General features: G+C 39.9%; 1 protein-coding gene across 4 annotated transcripts in view; it reads right to left on the bottom strand.

The window, feature by feature from the left end:
- The window catches only part of Cpeb4 (cytoplasmic polyadenylation element binding protein 4), a 59975-nt gene extending 44343 nt beyond the window's left edge, over positions 1-15632 (bottom strand). For 2 of the 4 annotated variants that reach the window (XM_038328967.1, XM_038328969.1), the window contains exons 1-2: positions 13118-15632; positions 12397-12407 (exon numbers count right to left, since the gene is read on the bottom strand). In XM_038328967.1, the coding sequence (XP_038184895.1) occupies positions 12397-12407; positions 13118-14233 (1127 nt within the window). In that variant the 5' untranslated portion in view covers positions 14234-15632. Of the gene's footprint in view, positions 1-12396; positions 12408-13108 lie in introns of all 4 variants that reach the window. The other 2 variants (XM_038328966.2, XM_038328968.1) reach the window with 1 other exon arrangement.
- Between the last annotated feature and the right edge of the window lie 661 nt (positions 15633-16293).

Raw genomic sequence — 16293 nt, 5'->3', positions numbered from 1 at the left:
TTTTAGCCTACAAACCACTGCTAGTAAGAAATTGAACCCTTTTTCTTTCTTAGTGCTGGAGATTGAACTCAAGGCCTTCCACGTGGTAAAAATCATTTTACCACAGAACTATATAGTCCCAGTCTTCTTTACAGGGTTAATAGCCCATTATGCAAACAAAAGCAAAATAACAAGTTTTCTTTTTATTTGCCTATACAATTTGTTAGGGAGAAGATTAAATATCTTGCAAAAGTTAAACAACACCCTCCCCTCAACCAACAATCATATTTGATTCAAACCACTTTTGCCAGTCTTCCTTGGGAGAAAAGTTGATCATCTCTGTACTGAGCACCAAAATAAGTACCCACCATTAGTCTGCGTACTTTACAAGCACTGTTTTAATTATAAGCCTCAGACTTCCTAAGTTAGAATGTGTTGTTCCCATTTAATAATTTAAAAAAAACTAAGACTAAGGAAAACTCATACAATTTACTGCATAGGCAGGTTCCTGCTGAGTTCAGCAACACAGCTGTGATTCAAGCCTCATTCCAAAGTTGGGGATACTACCTTAGACAACAGGATCTCTAAAACTGTATGCACAAAGTGGGGGAGGGGAACAACGTTGAAAGGACTCTGAGGGCATAGGCACATGGCAAATGACTGGAAAACAGTAAGCACTTAAAGACTACTCAACAAAGAATAAAAAATGTGTAAGGGTGAAAGAATAAATAGAAATCTGAAAAACACATGAGAAAACAAAGCCTTCGTCCTATCTTCCCCACTGGGATGACACTTAGGTAAGACACACACATTACACCTATAACAAACACATTGGCAGGCTATCAACCGTAAACCAAAGGAGCAGGCTGGTCCTAATAGTAATAATGCTGGCAGCTAATTTCAAATATTAAATGCATGCCCTCACTCATCCCTCACAAAAGCCTTGTATAATCAGTATAATCAATTATTCCCTTTCACAGATGGGGAAAAAAAAGCTTACAGTAACAGAATGACTTTATCCTTGTCAGGTATGTAGTGTAACAAAATTTGAACCCAGGCCTTTAGCTTGAAAACCTGTGAACTTAATAACTACCCATAAATAAAAAAAATAAAAAAAAAACCCTATCATTTTCAAGGCTCCACAAGCATCTTTATTGCAATGTTCTGGCTACTTTATTTTATAATTGTATAGCTTTTGTTGGATGTGTTTTGTTTTTTTAAAAGACAGGCTCTCCCTGTGTAGCTTGGGCTGACCTCTATCTAGCTCTCTTTTGTTAAGATTACGTTTTCCTTCTTTTCCTTTGTGTGCATGTTGGGGTAGGGTGACTGTGTGCTCTGATATGCCTGTTGAGATCAGAGACAACATGCAGGAGCTGGTTCTCTCCAACTCAGGTGATCAGGCTTGGCAGAGGTGCTCTTGCCTACTGAATGGTCTTGCCTCACCATGGCCTCCAACTCTTGATCCTCCTGCCTCAGCTTTTTAAGTGCTAGGATTTCAGGCACAGTACGGCTAGATCTTGTTACACTTAACATTAAGTTGCATGTAAGTAATTGGTTGGTTCCAAGAATCTTGAACTCACCATCTTCCTGTATCAGTCTATCATGTAGCTAGAATTGCAAGCCACATTTTTTTTAACATTCAGATTGATCTAAGCCAAAATATTGTTGCTGTTGTTTATTTTTTGAGACAAGGTCTCACTGTGTAGCCTGGCTAGCCTAGAGCTCTCTATGTAGATCAGGCTGGCTTCAAACTCATAGAGATCCACCTGTCTCTGCCTCCTGAGTGCTAGGATTACAGGTGTGCACCACTATACCCAGCTGCCTACGTTTTATTATACTTGAAGAAGCCTCAGAATCACACGGGGAGGTCTTGTTTAAGAACAGTTTACTGAGCCACCCCAGATTCAGGATGTCCAGGAAGAACCTAAGAATTCACATTTCTGGCAAGTCTCCATATGAGGCCAGAGACTATACATAAAAACTACTAAGGTAAATAATCCCAATCAACATGTTAGTTTCTTTAGCTATTTGGGTGGTGTGGTTTGCATCTTATTATCCTGGCACTTAAACTGTCACTATTATCTGGCATCTAAAATCTGTTATTTGGGGCATATCATACCTGCCTTCAGATATTTACTAATAATGTGCTCCCTCTCAAAACTGTTGGTCAAATGCCCTATAAATCATCTCTACTTAAAAAGACAGGTGAAGCACATGCTCATTTCTTTTTAATTAAGATTCTTAAATTTCTTTTAGTTAGATTCCTTGATCTGTATAGCATATCCTGACCAACATTAGTTTATCTGTATAAAAAGTCTAAGAGCATAGTCTCAGATTTATACTTAAATCTTGTTATAAAATATCAGTACCTACATTTATTAAACATTCTGGATTTTCTTAAAAATCATTAAAAATTATTATCTCTACCAATTCCCTAAGGCAAAATTTTCTCGTGTTTCACTCTTATTTAGGGGACATCCACATTCACTAGGTAAGAACGACAGAAAGCATCATGTCATACAGTCTGTACTGGATGTTGTTTTGTGTTCAGAGATTCCGTCTTCAGACTGAATTTTCTCATTAAAATATATTCATCTAACCACTACTAGTACCACTCTTTTTTGGCTCTTTTTATAAACCCATGTCACTGTGTTTGGTGCTACCAGACTTGCGTGATACAAAAATGGAATTAATTGAATACAACCAGATCATTAAGAGTCCAAGGCAAAATTCAGCTCCCTACTTTCTTCATTCCCTTTCTGTGATCACTTTCAGTCTGCTCTTAATCCATATCAAGCTGTGGAAGTTTCTCTTTCTGGCTTAAATTTTCCCTGGTGAAGAAGGGAAAGGAAAATATTTTGGTTCAAAAGGAAAGTCAATGCCAGTGTGTCAGTTGCCAAAACAAATAGGAAGCTTGAAAGTTCTGGGAGAGCTCACATTTAATCAAAGCTAACTATGGGAGTTTTAATCCAAGATTTTCCAAAATATAAATATTCTTCTTGGATGAAATGCTATTTATGTCCACAAATCACAAAGAGGCGACTGTACAGTTAACTTTCAGGACTCTACTTCCAAAAGGCCTTATACTCCAGCACAGAGTAAGCTTCTTTGCTTTGAGTCCCTCAGCATTCCCATGCTTCACCAGACAGACAGGCTGCTGATTATCTCCCTGGATAGGACTGCACGCTTCCTGCAGCACAGGTAGAGCATGCTGTAAATCTACCTCCACCGGTAAAGCAAGAAGCTGCGGGTCTCTCCTGGCTCTGAGTTGCATTTCTCACATAAATTCATCTGCATTAGTTTCTTACAAGTACCATGAGAAGTCACTAACTGTTGTTATCCCATTTTAGGATAATAAAGCTTAAAATCATACTGTAAGTAGATTTAGAGGTGAAGTTTAAAAAAATCTATTTAAGTAAGTTGTGTCATAACATAGAATGCTCATTACTGACATGCACAAGGTAAAAATTTTTGGTTGTGTCTACATGGCCTGGATGCAGGCAAGTGTCAGGGGGTGACATCAAAAAGGAAATTATGTGAATGTGAAGAAGGGGCAAGGAAATATACTTAATAACACCTTATATTTATTCTTTGCCATTTCTCTTTTGAGTCAGTACTTTCTCATCATAACACCTCCAATGAAGGTAAAGAGTTCTTACTTAGGCTACTATTTCTAACAGGGTTCTAAACTACAGCTGAATCACTCTGATCAGCTCATAGCTCCATTTGGTTTCCACATGAACTGATAAATCAGAAGATCTCTTCAGAAAGCCTTTGAGGAAATTACCTTTTACTTCCCCTTCACTAAATGCCACATGTACTTATGCATTTTGAGTATTATAAAATCTTTAACGTGTTTTTATTTAAAAAAAAACTCGTTGCCACTTATTTGAATTAAAAAAAACCAAACTGGCAATTTAGACCTCATTAGTTCAATAGATTTCCTTGGCTATTTAGCCATTCTAACCTTGCTTGGAGGAAAGAAATAGTTAAAACCCATTTATCTACTAACTGGATAAGTCATCTTGGCACTGCAACATCACTGAATCTTGATTTCATATACACAAAAAGAAATTTATCTCTGTAAAATTGTGATGAGGGGCCAAGAAAATGGCTCTGGGGTGAGAACACTTGCTCTGCAAGCATGGGAACCCAAGTCCAAAGCACCTACATAAAAAGCTAGGCATATTGACTTGGTGTGATGGTTTTTTGCTTTGTCTTATTACATTTTATTTTGTCAGTTGCTATCTCTTAGAAGCCTATTCTTTTCTATTAAAAGTCAGAAAGGCAATGGATTCAGAGGGGAGGAGAGGTGGTAAGGAATGGGAGGAGTAAAGGGAGGGGAAACTATATCAGTATATGTTATATGAGAAAAAGACCCTATTTTCAATAAAATGAAAGAATAAACTCTAGGATACGTAAAAAATAAATAAAATAAAAAATCTGGGCACAACTTCATGTGCTTGTAACTTCAGCATTGTGAGGTGAAGACAGTCAGACAGCAGGAGTCAGATGGCCAGGAAGGTATCCTGTCTTGAAGATACCAATTGTCCTCCTCTGACCTCTGCATGTGCATACAAGGGAAACTGCACCTGCACACTCACATGTACACACACACACACACACACACACACACACACACGAAAAAACTGGTGAGAAGTAAACGAGACATGGTATGTGACAGTGGGGCACAAAGGCTGGCAACTAGAAGGCACACTCAGTGAACATCCTTGTGTGCCCTCCCTCTGTGGTATATGAAAAAAAGAGTGAAAGTTACATTTTATTGATGGAGGAGAGTTATCTGTCTATGTTTTGGGGAGATGCTTCAGGCAGTCGCCATAGGGAGTCTCCATGCTGCTCCTCTCCGAGATGGACGCAGGTTAAGATCTCTCCTGGTAAGCCACACCTCGTGGTGCTACCCAGATTACTAAATATGGGTTAAAGGAAGATGTGAGAATTAACCAATAAGAGGCTGAAACTATGGGCCAGGCAGTGTTTTAAAAGAATACAGTTTCCGTGTAATTATTTTGGGTGTAAAGCTAGCCGGCGGCCGGGTGGCAGGACGCAGCCCCGCCGCTTCACACTACATTTTATGAATGGGTTATTGGCCTATCTGAATAATCCACCCATTCTGTGCTTTACTATGGCCAGTTTCATACAGGTTATCATAATAAACCCAAACTTCTGGATCCAAAAATATCACAGATATTCTCCTAGCTAACAAGCTATTTAACACACAAGGTTATTGGTTTAAGAAAAGTAAACAAAACTAAATTGATGCCCTGAAGGGACTGAGTCAGGTTATAGACACATGAAGACCCTAAATAGCTGTCAGAATTCCTCTTCTCCATGTCTGCCTGGTTAGCTCAGGGCCCAGTCAGCAGAGGGACTGCAAACCCAAAATACACTCTTTATGCCTGAGTTGAGACTTATGTTTTGCAACTCTTAACATCTCTTCTTTTTGTGACCATTGACAATGATGACAAAAAGCAGTCAGTGCTCAGTCTCGACCTAACAAGGCCACCCCGTCTTTATCTCTGTACAGTATCCAGGCATAATACATGCCCCAACTCTCAAGTAGAAAATAGGAAGTTACCAGACTGTACTCTTCATGAGAAGCCCCTACCTTGCCATAGTCAAATATTTCTAGCCTACAATCCATCAAAAACAGCAAACACTTATATATTGAAAGAGATGGATGAATAAGGCTTGATACGCTCCACAGGCTTCCAAAAGACCCCTAACCTCTGAAGACCTTTTAAAAATGAAATATGAACAGAGATATAATCCCCAAAGAACAGCCTGTCCTGTTCTTTTTAATTCTTTTCAGAGATCATACCCACAATTCCACAGTAGCCTAGAATTAGAAGAAAGCCAAGATTAAAGATTATACCCTGCTAGTGGATTTTCTCAGAGCTGGGCTTGTTTGCTATTTTTTTTTTGATAGCCCAGAAAGAGATGAGGCCATAGGTGTATGTGGGAGTAACACCAGGCTGAGCAGGGAAAACAGGCTGAGCAGGGACAGCAGAAGTGTGAGCCATCAGAATCTTTAAAAGACACTTGGAAGACTCTTTGTATACCCTTTAAAGACTCCGTACCTTGGAGAAGTGTATACTTTTACAATGAAACCCTACCATGTCTAAGAACTGCTTCAAGATAAATGGCAAAGAAGAGTTCTGGGGTGTGAGAGAGGATTGTCCAGGAGCCAGAGACTGCCAAAGCCAGGTGACTATTTTGTCTAGTCAATTTTTAAAATTTTCCAAAATAAAAAAATTAAAAAAATACATGGGGGAGAAAACCTTATTTAAAAAGGGGGAAATCATCAGCCAAACATTGTATTTATTGGTGTTCAGGAAAATAAAGATTATTATGTAGCCCAAATCCCACTATTATTGTGGTGAAATAATTTAATTTTTAAAATTATAATTCATTTATGAAAAGATTCTTTAAAATTAAGTTCAATTATCAATAAATGGAAACATACAATGGTTTCCACATTTAAATGACATTTGTGTGTGTGTGTGTGTGTGTGTGTGTGTGTGTGTTGCATGTACATGCACAAATGAAGATCAGAGGACAACTTGAAGCAGTTGGCTATTTCCTTCTGCCACGTGGTTTTCAGGAACTGAACTCATATCATTAGGTTTGGCTACAGGTGATCTCACCTGCTGAGCCAACTTGCCAGCCCTGACTAAATTGCTATTGCAAATTTTGTTTTCTTTTAATAACAGAATCTTTTGGAAGACAAATACTAGGCATAATCTTGTTTTACTCTCAAAAGGACTGGAGAAATGAAAAAAAGGGGAAGAATCAGGAGAGCAGCATGCCTATCCTGGGTTATATGTCTAATAAACAGCAAAGCCATTATGTAGAGGCCATATCTGTCTTTTCATAATTAAGATTGTTTTAGGGGTAGAAATATTCTTGGGGTCTCATTGACAATAAAGTGGAGCAAATGTTTTACTAGCTAGCACCATGAACCTACCAGTTGGATGCATCCCTCTAGGCTTCCTGAAAGGATTATTATTTAAAATGTACCTCACATTATAAATACAAGCATGCTTTGAAATGCATAATGCAATATACAACTGGTGTATAAAAATGATCGATGTATATCAAAAAACACTCTGCAAATTCAAATTGTCCAGGCCAGCATAGTACAATATGGGAAGTATTTGCATAACTCAAGGCTGAAGTTTAATAATTCAGCCCATAAACCTGAGGTAGGACAATGTACAGTGATCAGGTTTTCTTTGACATGAAGCAGTACCAGAATTCTGCTATGCAAAGGCTTAAAGTTTGCCTTTGGTCATATCACTTTGTCAGAGTGTAAATAATAATGTATACAGGTATACAAAGTAGCTTATATAAAAATTTATTTACAAATTTCCAATTTGGAAATTTCTATTTTATTAATGGTCACATTTACATATCACATCTGATATATCTACAGCTGAATCTGTTAGTTTGCCTTAAAGTTTAATCAATTAGATCCTGGAGTTAATGGAGTTAAATTATTTAGTTAGTTTATGATTTGATTATAATGTTAAGAAAAATGTGTGCTAAATAGCACTCAGATATTAGCAAAGATTAGAAAGAGATTATAAAATACATTATCAAATCATTTTTGTGAGAGTCCCATACCTATTTTATAACATAATTTCTCAATAAATTTATGCTAAAAATTAGCAATAACCATATTCGTTAGGCTTGCAATAAGTAAGCTTTTCTGATAGGTTTTAGAGCAATTTTTTGATCACATTTCAAGACTTTCCTGAAAACAACACAAAATATGGCTAAAAATTCTACCCTGGGGGCTCTTGCAGAGAATCTGGGCTCCTTCCCAGCACATATATGGGAGCTCACAACCTTCTGTAACTCCAGTTCCAGGGGATCCAATGCCCTCTTCAGATCCATAGGTATTAGGCCTCATGAAGTACACAGACATACATACAGGCAAATCACTCAGACAAATAAAATAAAAATCAATAAATTCTTTTTAAATGAGGGAAAAACAGGGGGAAAGGGTTTGTTTTTTTTTTTTTTTTTTTAAAAAGTCTACCCTAGTTAGTTTCAGCTCTATCAGGTAATAGCAGATCTAGTTAGACGCCCTCTACAAAGAGGAAGAAGTTATACTCCTTCCCCAGCATGTTTTCCAGTATTTCAATTCTAACAGAGCTAGATACATCCAACACATATTTCACAATTACAAAATTGGTTTCTGTCTAAGTCAAACAAAAGATTTCCTATGCAAAAATCTCTCTTGGAATCAAATTAAGAAAAGATAAAATGGAATGAGGTTGCATGTTATGATGTTTAATAATTCACTAAGACATGTCACCTGAAGCACTATAGTGACTTTCTATTTATAAGCACACGATATAATTTTAAAGACACAATGTTGACACCACCTAGTAAGTTATTAAGGTGACAAGAATTGTGAAATTAAGACAACTTAATAAACCTATGATGTTGTGTCTAAGGTAATAGCAAATGGAGCCTTAAGTAAAGTCCTGAATTCTCTCTCTACCAATCAAGATTAACGGTAATCTTTGGGGCCATTTTCCTGGTTCTTAGCTAATGGAGATGGGAACATAAATGGAGCTTTAGATAATAATATATAGACTATGGAATTCTGCTCTACTTTTCCTGTAAGGACAGATCTAGGCATCACTCCAATAAGGTACTATATTCAAATATAATTACTGGCAGGCATCCCAATCTATTATTTGGTTTGGAAATTGGAGCTCCAGGATGTGTTTGGCAGGACAGACAAGACTTATTTTCTCCTAAATGTAAGGGTCAAATCATACCTTAGTCACATGAATATGAGCCTTGTCTCTTTATTTTGAAGTCAGGACAATACAACCAAAAGTCACGGGACTAAGGAATTCTATTACAGGGAGTAATAGAGCCTATCGGAAAGCGCCTAACCCATTTCTGTTATATAGTAACTACTCAAATGAAAAATGAAGGGATAAAGCCAGGCAGTGGTGGTGCAGCCTTTATTCCCAGCACTTGGGAGGCAGAGACAGGCAGATCTCTGAGTTCAAAGCCAGCCTGGTCTACAGAGCGAGTTCCAATACAGGCTCCAAAGCTACAGGGAAACTCTCTTGAAAAATAAAACAAAAACAAACAAACAAAAGTATCTGGGGCCAGTGAGATTGGTTAAAGACACTGCTGCCAACCCTGATGACCTGAGTTCAATCCCCAGGTCCCACATGGTAGAAAGAGAGAAACAACTTTTACAAGTTGTCATCTGACCTCCATGCATGTACAGTGGCATTGGCATGTACACATAAATACAATAAACAAATGTTATAAGAAATTTAGTTATTGACCTTAACATTATGAAGTTTAACATCTAGAGTTAATAAACAAATATGCTATCATCTTTTACTTTTAAAACTCTAAGAGCCAACTTTTTAAATGGAAAGCCTCATTATGTTGCTCAGGTTGGCCATAACTTCTAGACTCTCCAACCTGCCTCAGCCTCCAGAGTAGCAGAAACTATATTGGGCTTACAATCAGCTTTTGGTCATCACATACAGCTAACTTTTCCCTTTCATCTTACATGCTTGTGGGAGGAGTTCCTCTCACCCCAAACTTAAGCCTTTTATGTTGTGAAGAGGTACTATAGTATAATGGTTAAGAGCCAAATCTTGCAGATACATAATAATTTCTACCTCATAGGATTACTGAATGGATTAACATACAAAACACAACATTAAAAGCATCATATAGGCCGGGCGGTGGTGGCGCACGCCTTTAATCCCAGCACTCGGGAGGCAGAGGCAGGCAGATCTCTGAGTTCGAGGCCAGCCTGGTCTACAAGAGCTAGTTCCAGGACAGGCTCTAGAAACTACAGGGAAACCCTGTCTCGAAAAACCAAAAAAAAAAAAGCATCATATATATTATTAAATGCATATTAATTTAATGTATCTGAAAACAGGATTCAAGTTATGACTTCTCAATTCATACCGTCAATTCATGAAGCTTTAGACTAGGTAAAAACTCAGAAACAACTTTTAATTAAAGTTTTTTCTCAAAATATACCTCTTTGGTGGATCAGTTAGGAGGCTATATAGTCATGGGGGTGTATAATCAGGCTTCCTAAATGTTGACAAAATGGAAGGTTGAAAATTAACAAAAAATTGTGCAGGAGTTCAGGCAAGATGGCACACTGGATAAAAGCTACTACCTGAGTTTGATCCCTGGATCCACTTGGTGGAAGGACAAAACTGGCCCCTGTAAATTATCTTCTGACCCCCACATGTACACATGTGTACACATACAAAACAAATAAAATGGAAAAAAATTAAACATTATTAATTTTAAAACCAGGATTTGTCCAGAACAAAAGCAAACTTGCAGTAAACAAATGTAAAAAAAAATCTGTTTCATTTCAAACTAAATAAAAGTTGTCCAATATTAGGCAAGTTTCAGATAATTTCTTTTTTAACATAACATGCTATCCTGATTTATATGAATATTATAATCTCATATTAAGCCCAGTACCAAAAATTATGGAGATAGGGAGCATAAAACAATCCACTTTCTAATCTTTCCATATTTGAAAACAATTTTTTTGAGACAGGTCTCACTCACTATGTAGCCCTGGCTGGTCTTAAACCCACAGAGATCCACCTGCCCCTGAAGTGCTAGGATTGAAGGCGAGCACCACCATGCCCAGCCTTTCTGTATTTAAACCAGGTTTACTGGCCACCCTTTTCTTATCCTTAGCATAATAGACAAGAAAAAGCAAGAGGAAAGTAAAAAAAAAAAAAATAGACAAACAAATGAAAGCTTCAGTGGAGAGCAAATCTAAAGCCTTACACAGGCCAAACAAGTGCTCTATTATTAATATCCCCAGCCCTCTGAGAGGGTTAGTTTTTAACAACAGCCTTTATTATCAATCTCAGTCTGCTATTTAAAAAACAAGTTTAACTAATCCAAAGGATTCCATATGTTCAACACATCCTACCAGCCCCATAGGGCGAAAACCTGACACACATATATAGATATTTTATTTCCTGAACTTCTCATTTTCCCTGAATAGTTCTCTACCAAAGTTTGTAAGTTCAGAATGAGTGATCATTCGGTCAAATAAGTTTACTGTTAGCGTAAGAAGTAGAAAATAAGGAAGAAAAGTGCATACAATTCTCACACTAATCATAATCTAGTTAAAGGGTATGGGTTTATAAACATTTATTTTTATTTTATGTCCAACGGTGTTTTGCCATGGGTGTCAGGTCCCCTGGAACTGGAGTTACAGACATTTGTGAGCTGCCATGTGGGTGTGGGGAATTGAGTGCTCTTAGCCACCGAGCAATCTCTCCAGCCCCCAAGGTATAGGTTTGTTTTATAATACATACTTTTATTTTATGTGCATTGATGTTTTGCCTGTATGTATGTCTGTGTGAGGGTGTCAGATCTTAGAGTTACAGACAATTGAGAGCTGCCATGTGGTTGCTGGGATTTGAACCTGGGTCCTCTGGAAGAGCAGTCAGTGCTCTTAACTGCTGAGCCATCTCTCCAGCCCAAGGTATTGATTTTTTAAATTAGCAGTACATAAATAGTTTGTGAGTCACCTTTGCATTAAATTGCTTTAAAATTTATGTCTTAAAGAATATTAAAAACAATTTTTTAAAGCCATTGTCAATGTCTTGAGCAGCTATTTATCTGTTACTACATGACAACTGCGCTTTGGCCTGAGCAAAAAATAATGCTTTCTAATAGCAAATACCAACAAGGAAAAAAATTAAAAATAAAAAAACTAACACTAAATTTGACCAAATATTTTAAGATGCCTTGCACCTGTATCCTTAAGGAGTGAAAAGATAATTCCTTGGACTGACATAGGTCTCTCTTAGCAAACTTTCACTTCCCTTAACCAGGAGCACTACGACTATCTTATACTATGCTTTAGTCCCTGCTGAACTGTATCTAAAATAACCCCTTGGCTGTAACACATGTGTGTGAAACATTCGTGTATAAATAATTTTAATCCCGTGTTTAGTTTCCTTATTTGTAAATGGGATAAGGATAAACTTACCTTGCGGGTTGCTATGAGGAGAGGTTCGGTGTACCTCATGACTTTCTATAAATTTTCTAAGGACACAGGAACGATCATACGCTATGGTATATACACTGAGTGTGGCAAGTGATGTTCAGCTGATCTGAAATTCCCTTTACCTTGTTTCTGTGATATAAACTGGCTGTTCATTAGTTCAAAAACATCAAACAATCTGACTCCTACCAGATAAAGGATATACTAGTAGCAACAAAGACAAGTGATCTTTGCCTGGATCTATTTTTAGGAATGGTTTAATTATCTACACCCCTAGAGTTAACACTGGAAATAAACAAGTGGGTGAAGGGCAACAGGGCATCAGATACCAAAAAAAAAAAAAAAAAAAAAAAAAAAAGAGCATGGCACCCTATGGTTTTCAAAAAGAAATTGTTAGCATTTAGAAGGCTCTGGGTTCTACACCAAGCACTACAAATAATAATTAATAGTAATAATAATTTTAAACATGGCAAAAACCCCATCTACCATTTCTCCCTAAGCAGTAGTCCTTACTAACACAAGAAAGGTCAGAATTTGCAGAGAGATTTAAGAGGAATTGCTGAATCGATCAGTTCAGACTGCTCAGACTACAAGGTCCACGTCTAAATATAACCAAGAGGAAAACTGCAACCTAGCAGTTAGTTGGTTTTAGTGAATCCCTACCTTATAATGTTAAAAAGGTCATTTTTAGTTAGTTTCTTCAGATAGGCAGAAAACATTCATTAGTTTTCACAACAAAACACATATCTGTTACATATTACCGTTCTTCCTTAAGCAAGTGAAGAAAATTCTCTTGTTAAACAAGAAAGGTATTATAAGTTATTAGGGTATCACTAACTACCTGATATCTGTAGTCATAAAGTGAAAAATTAAGGCCCACGAAACAAGTGAATATTTTTTGTTCCAATTACACTCATTTGCTAAAATAAAGACAGGCAATCAATTTATTTTCTAAGATCTCTAATATGGACACAGACAATTCCAATTCTTTCATTCCACAGATACTCTACCACATCATTTCCTTATTCATCCTAATTTATTAATGGAACAACATCTTACCGGAAAAGGAAAAATGGTGTCAGCCCTGTTCAAGCTATCTTCCATCCAGGATTTGGGAGCAAAGGCTGAGCTAGGGCGAGCATACTTCTGAAGCTGAATATGATTGCTTGCAAAATTTTTCTTCAAAGGTGAGATGGAGTTCAGGGGTGTTATTCCACCATTCAGCCCTCTGCGGTGATCTCGGCCTTGAGAAGCTCCCCAGCCACCATAGCCGCCACCTCCTGGGCTCCAGGAAGAAGAGGGGGTTGGAGAGGGACTCTGGTAGCTGCTCCATGGAGAAGGAGGTTTGCTAAGATTATTCGCCAAATGAGGCAGCTGGTTAAAAGCAGCATTTCTATGTGTGAAAGGTGGGGGGTGGGGACTGGCAGGAGACCTCCTTTGCTGCTGATGCTGGCTGTGATGATGCTGGAAATGGGGGTGATGAGGATGGTGCTGGGAGAGAGGACCGATCTGAGGGGAGAAGCTACCACCAAAGCCAGGGCTGACATGATGGGGGAAATTTTGAAACAACAGAGCACCATTATTAGCTGAAGCGCCAGGGACTCCACCCTGGTGAAAGAAACTTGCATCTTCATTGATTATCGTGGAGGAAGAAGGTGCTATCGCTGCTGACCAGTTACTGAAACCAGTAAGGGACGATGCACTAGATGTCAAGGGTTGGGTGGAAGTACCGAGGCCCGTGGTTTCTTGATAATCAAACCCTGTCAACACTGGTGATTCAATGCGTATTTTTTCTTTTCCATTGCTGTTTTCTGAAGAATTGTCCCCTGGATTTTCTTCAGCTTTTGCCTTTTCAGTTTCAGGCAATATTCCAGCTTCCTGACCTGGACTGGGGGAGAGTTGTTGCTTTTCTAAAGGGTCTTGTTGTTCCTGCTGTTGATTTTTTCCTTTTTCTGACCCCAAGATCTCATCCTGAATGTTATGGGTAGCTGGAGCAGGAAAGAGCCAAGCTGACCCAGCACTGCTGCCATTGGCAGCTGTGTTATTATTTATAAAAGCAGCAGGGTTGGGGGTGGCATTTTGGTGATGGTGTGGAGGCTGCAGATGTGGATGGAATCGGACTGGAAAAGCAGATTTATTCCCAGTATTGCTTTGTACTAGCACTCCAAACCCGTAATCCCCCATTTATTATTTTTAGGATCAGAATCTCACACACACAAAAAAAGACAATCTAATGTCTCGCGTCTTTTCCTCTGTATCTCAAATTTGTTTGCTTGAAGTATCTTATTATTTATAGCTAACTCAAAGATCACAGCTTATCACCCTAAGTATCTCTGATTTGGAATTCTGGTCTCTCTGGAAGGAAAAACAACTAAAAAAAATCTCTTAAAATATTGATATGAATCCAATTGGGGTTATTTTTAGGCGGGAATAAAAAAGGAAAAAGGTAAAAATCAAGTCTTTGGTTAGTAAAATAGGCGCTTTCTTTTTCCAAAGGAAAATGTACATGAATGAGAAAAACACAGCTTCTCAAGCATCTATGGATATAGAAGAATAAGCACTGTGCAGAGTAAAAATATATATATATAAAATTTAACAATCACATATGGTCTTCCTCAGCAGTTTAGATTCACATAAAAATTAGAATAGGATTAAGGGGAGAATACGTTCTTTTCTTGGCAGCTTGGTTAAAAAAATCAGGAATAATTTAAGAACATTATATATTATATATTTATATATAGATAGATTATATTAGGTTATCTGGGGCGGGAGGTGAATTTCTGGTTGCCAAAGAGGAAATCAGCCTTGACTAAAGGGAAGATGATTGCAGGGAGGTTTCTGCTGTTCCTGGTCCTGTTTCTGTTCTTTTGTAGGGTGCAGTGTGGGCCTCTGGGGCTGTTCCTGGGGCTCCGGGTGCAGATCTTGCTGCGTTTGCTGTTCTTGTCCCTTCGGCCTCCTCTCCCCCATGAAAGGGGTTGGAAACACCCGTTTCTCCCTCTGGGGGGTGTCGCGATCAGGAGGGATTAGCGAGACTGGACAAGGGCGAGCTGGCGGCCCGGGGGTGCGGGGACCAAGGGGGCGACCTGGAAGGTCCTGCGGTTTCTGCCTCTTCCCCTCTCTGCGGCTCCGGGATTTTTTTCCCTCATGGGACCCAGGGGCGGTTTGTTCAGTTCTCTCAGTTCGATTCTCCGCCGGGGGGGAGGGGGAAGGGGGGGGATGGACAAAAAGGAAAACCCCGCTACCGTAGTTACTCTATAGGAGAAAGGCCTCCCCCCTGGGCTTGCGCTCTCTTTCCCCCTAGACTGCTTGGAAACTATAATTTAGAAGGCTTTTGTTTCTCCTCACGGTTGCTGGGCCGCCGCCGCCGCCGCTTTCCCCCGGTCCCGCAGTCCCAGCTGTCGTCGTTGTGGACTCCGCCTGGCTCTTCTTTTGCTTTGCTTCTTCCTCCTCGTCTTCCTTTGCCGTCCGCCGCTGCCGCCGCCGCCGCCTCCGCCGCCGCCGCCACCACCACTGCCTCCGGTGCCCGGGTCCCGCAGCCGCGGCTGAGTCCTTCTCCTCAGGACCGAGCCGAGTGAAATGACAACCAGCTGGAAAGACCGAGAGACACTTCCGGTTCGAGGAGGGAGGGGCAGGGTGTTGCGGAGGCCCCGCCCAGCGTGCGGAAGACCAATCCGACGCTACGATTCCGATTAGGCCACGCCTCCTAGGCTCAGAGCCCCTCCCAGGAAGGTCCCCGGTCATCTCAGAGCCGCCCCTTCCGCCTGCGCCTCGCCCAGTGGGGCCGACGCCGGAGTCGGGTCCGCTCACCTAGTGAAAGGCTTGTGCCGCCATCTTTTTTGTGGGCAAAGACTCCTTTGAGGTTTATGTTCCCAAAGTAGGCTTCTCAGGAAGCCCACAGAGAGACGTTTGGAATAGAGTGGGCTCCTTGCGCACTGAAACACTGAGCTGAATTGTTGGGGGCCGAAGTGGCAAACCCATGAAACCGAGAATAGACGAGAGGCCTGCCCTGAGTAAAGGTGGGTGCCCCAGGCATCACGTGCTCTGGCCCGAGCTCCTCCCCAGAGGGATGGAAGGGGAGGCGGGTTTTCCCGGCAGCTGTGCTGTGCCTAGAACGGCGTAGTCCTTACCCAGAATGTGCAGCTCCGTAGGGATTCCCTTCAGCCTCCAGTCCTCCACTCCCACCGCCTACTCTCCCGTCCTTCCTTTGAGATGCAGTTGCTGTAGGCGTCCGTGGTTGAGCCACC

Source organism: Arvicola amphibius, chromosome 4, assembly GCF_903992535.2.
Source record: "Arvicola amphibius chromosome 4, mArvAmp1.2, whole genome shotgun sequence".
In the NCBI taxonomy this organism is placed as follows: domain Eukaryota; kingdom Metazoa; phylum Chordata; class Mammalia; order Rodentia; family Cricetidae; genus Arvicola; species Arvicola amphibius.
Note: the sequence above shows the minus strand (reverse complement) of the source record. Positions and strands in the feature narration are given on the sequence as shown.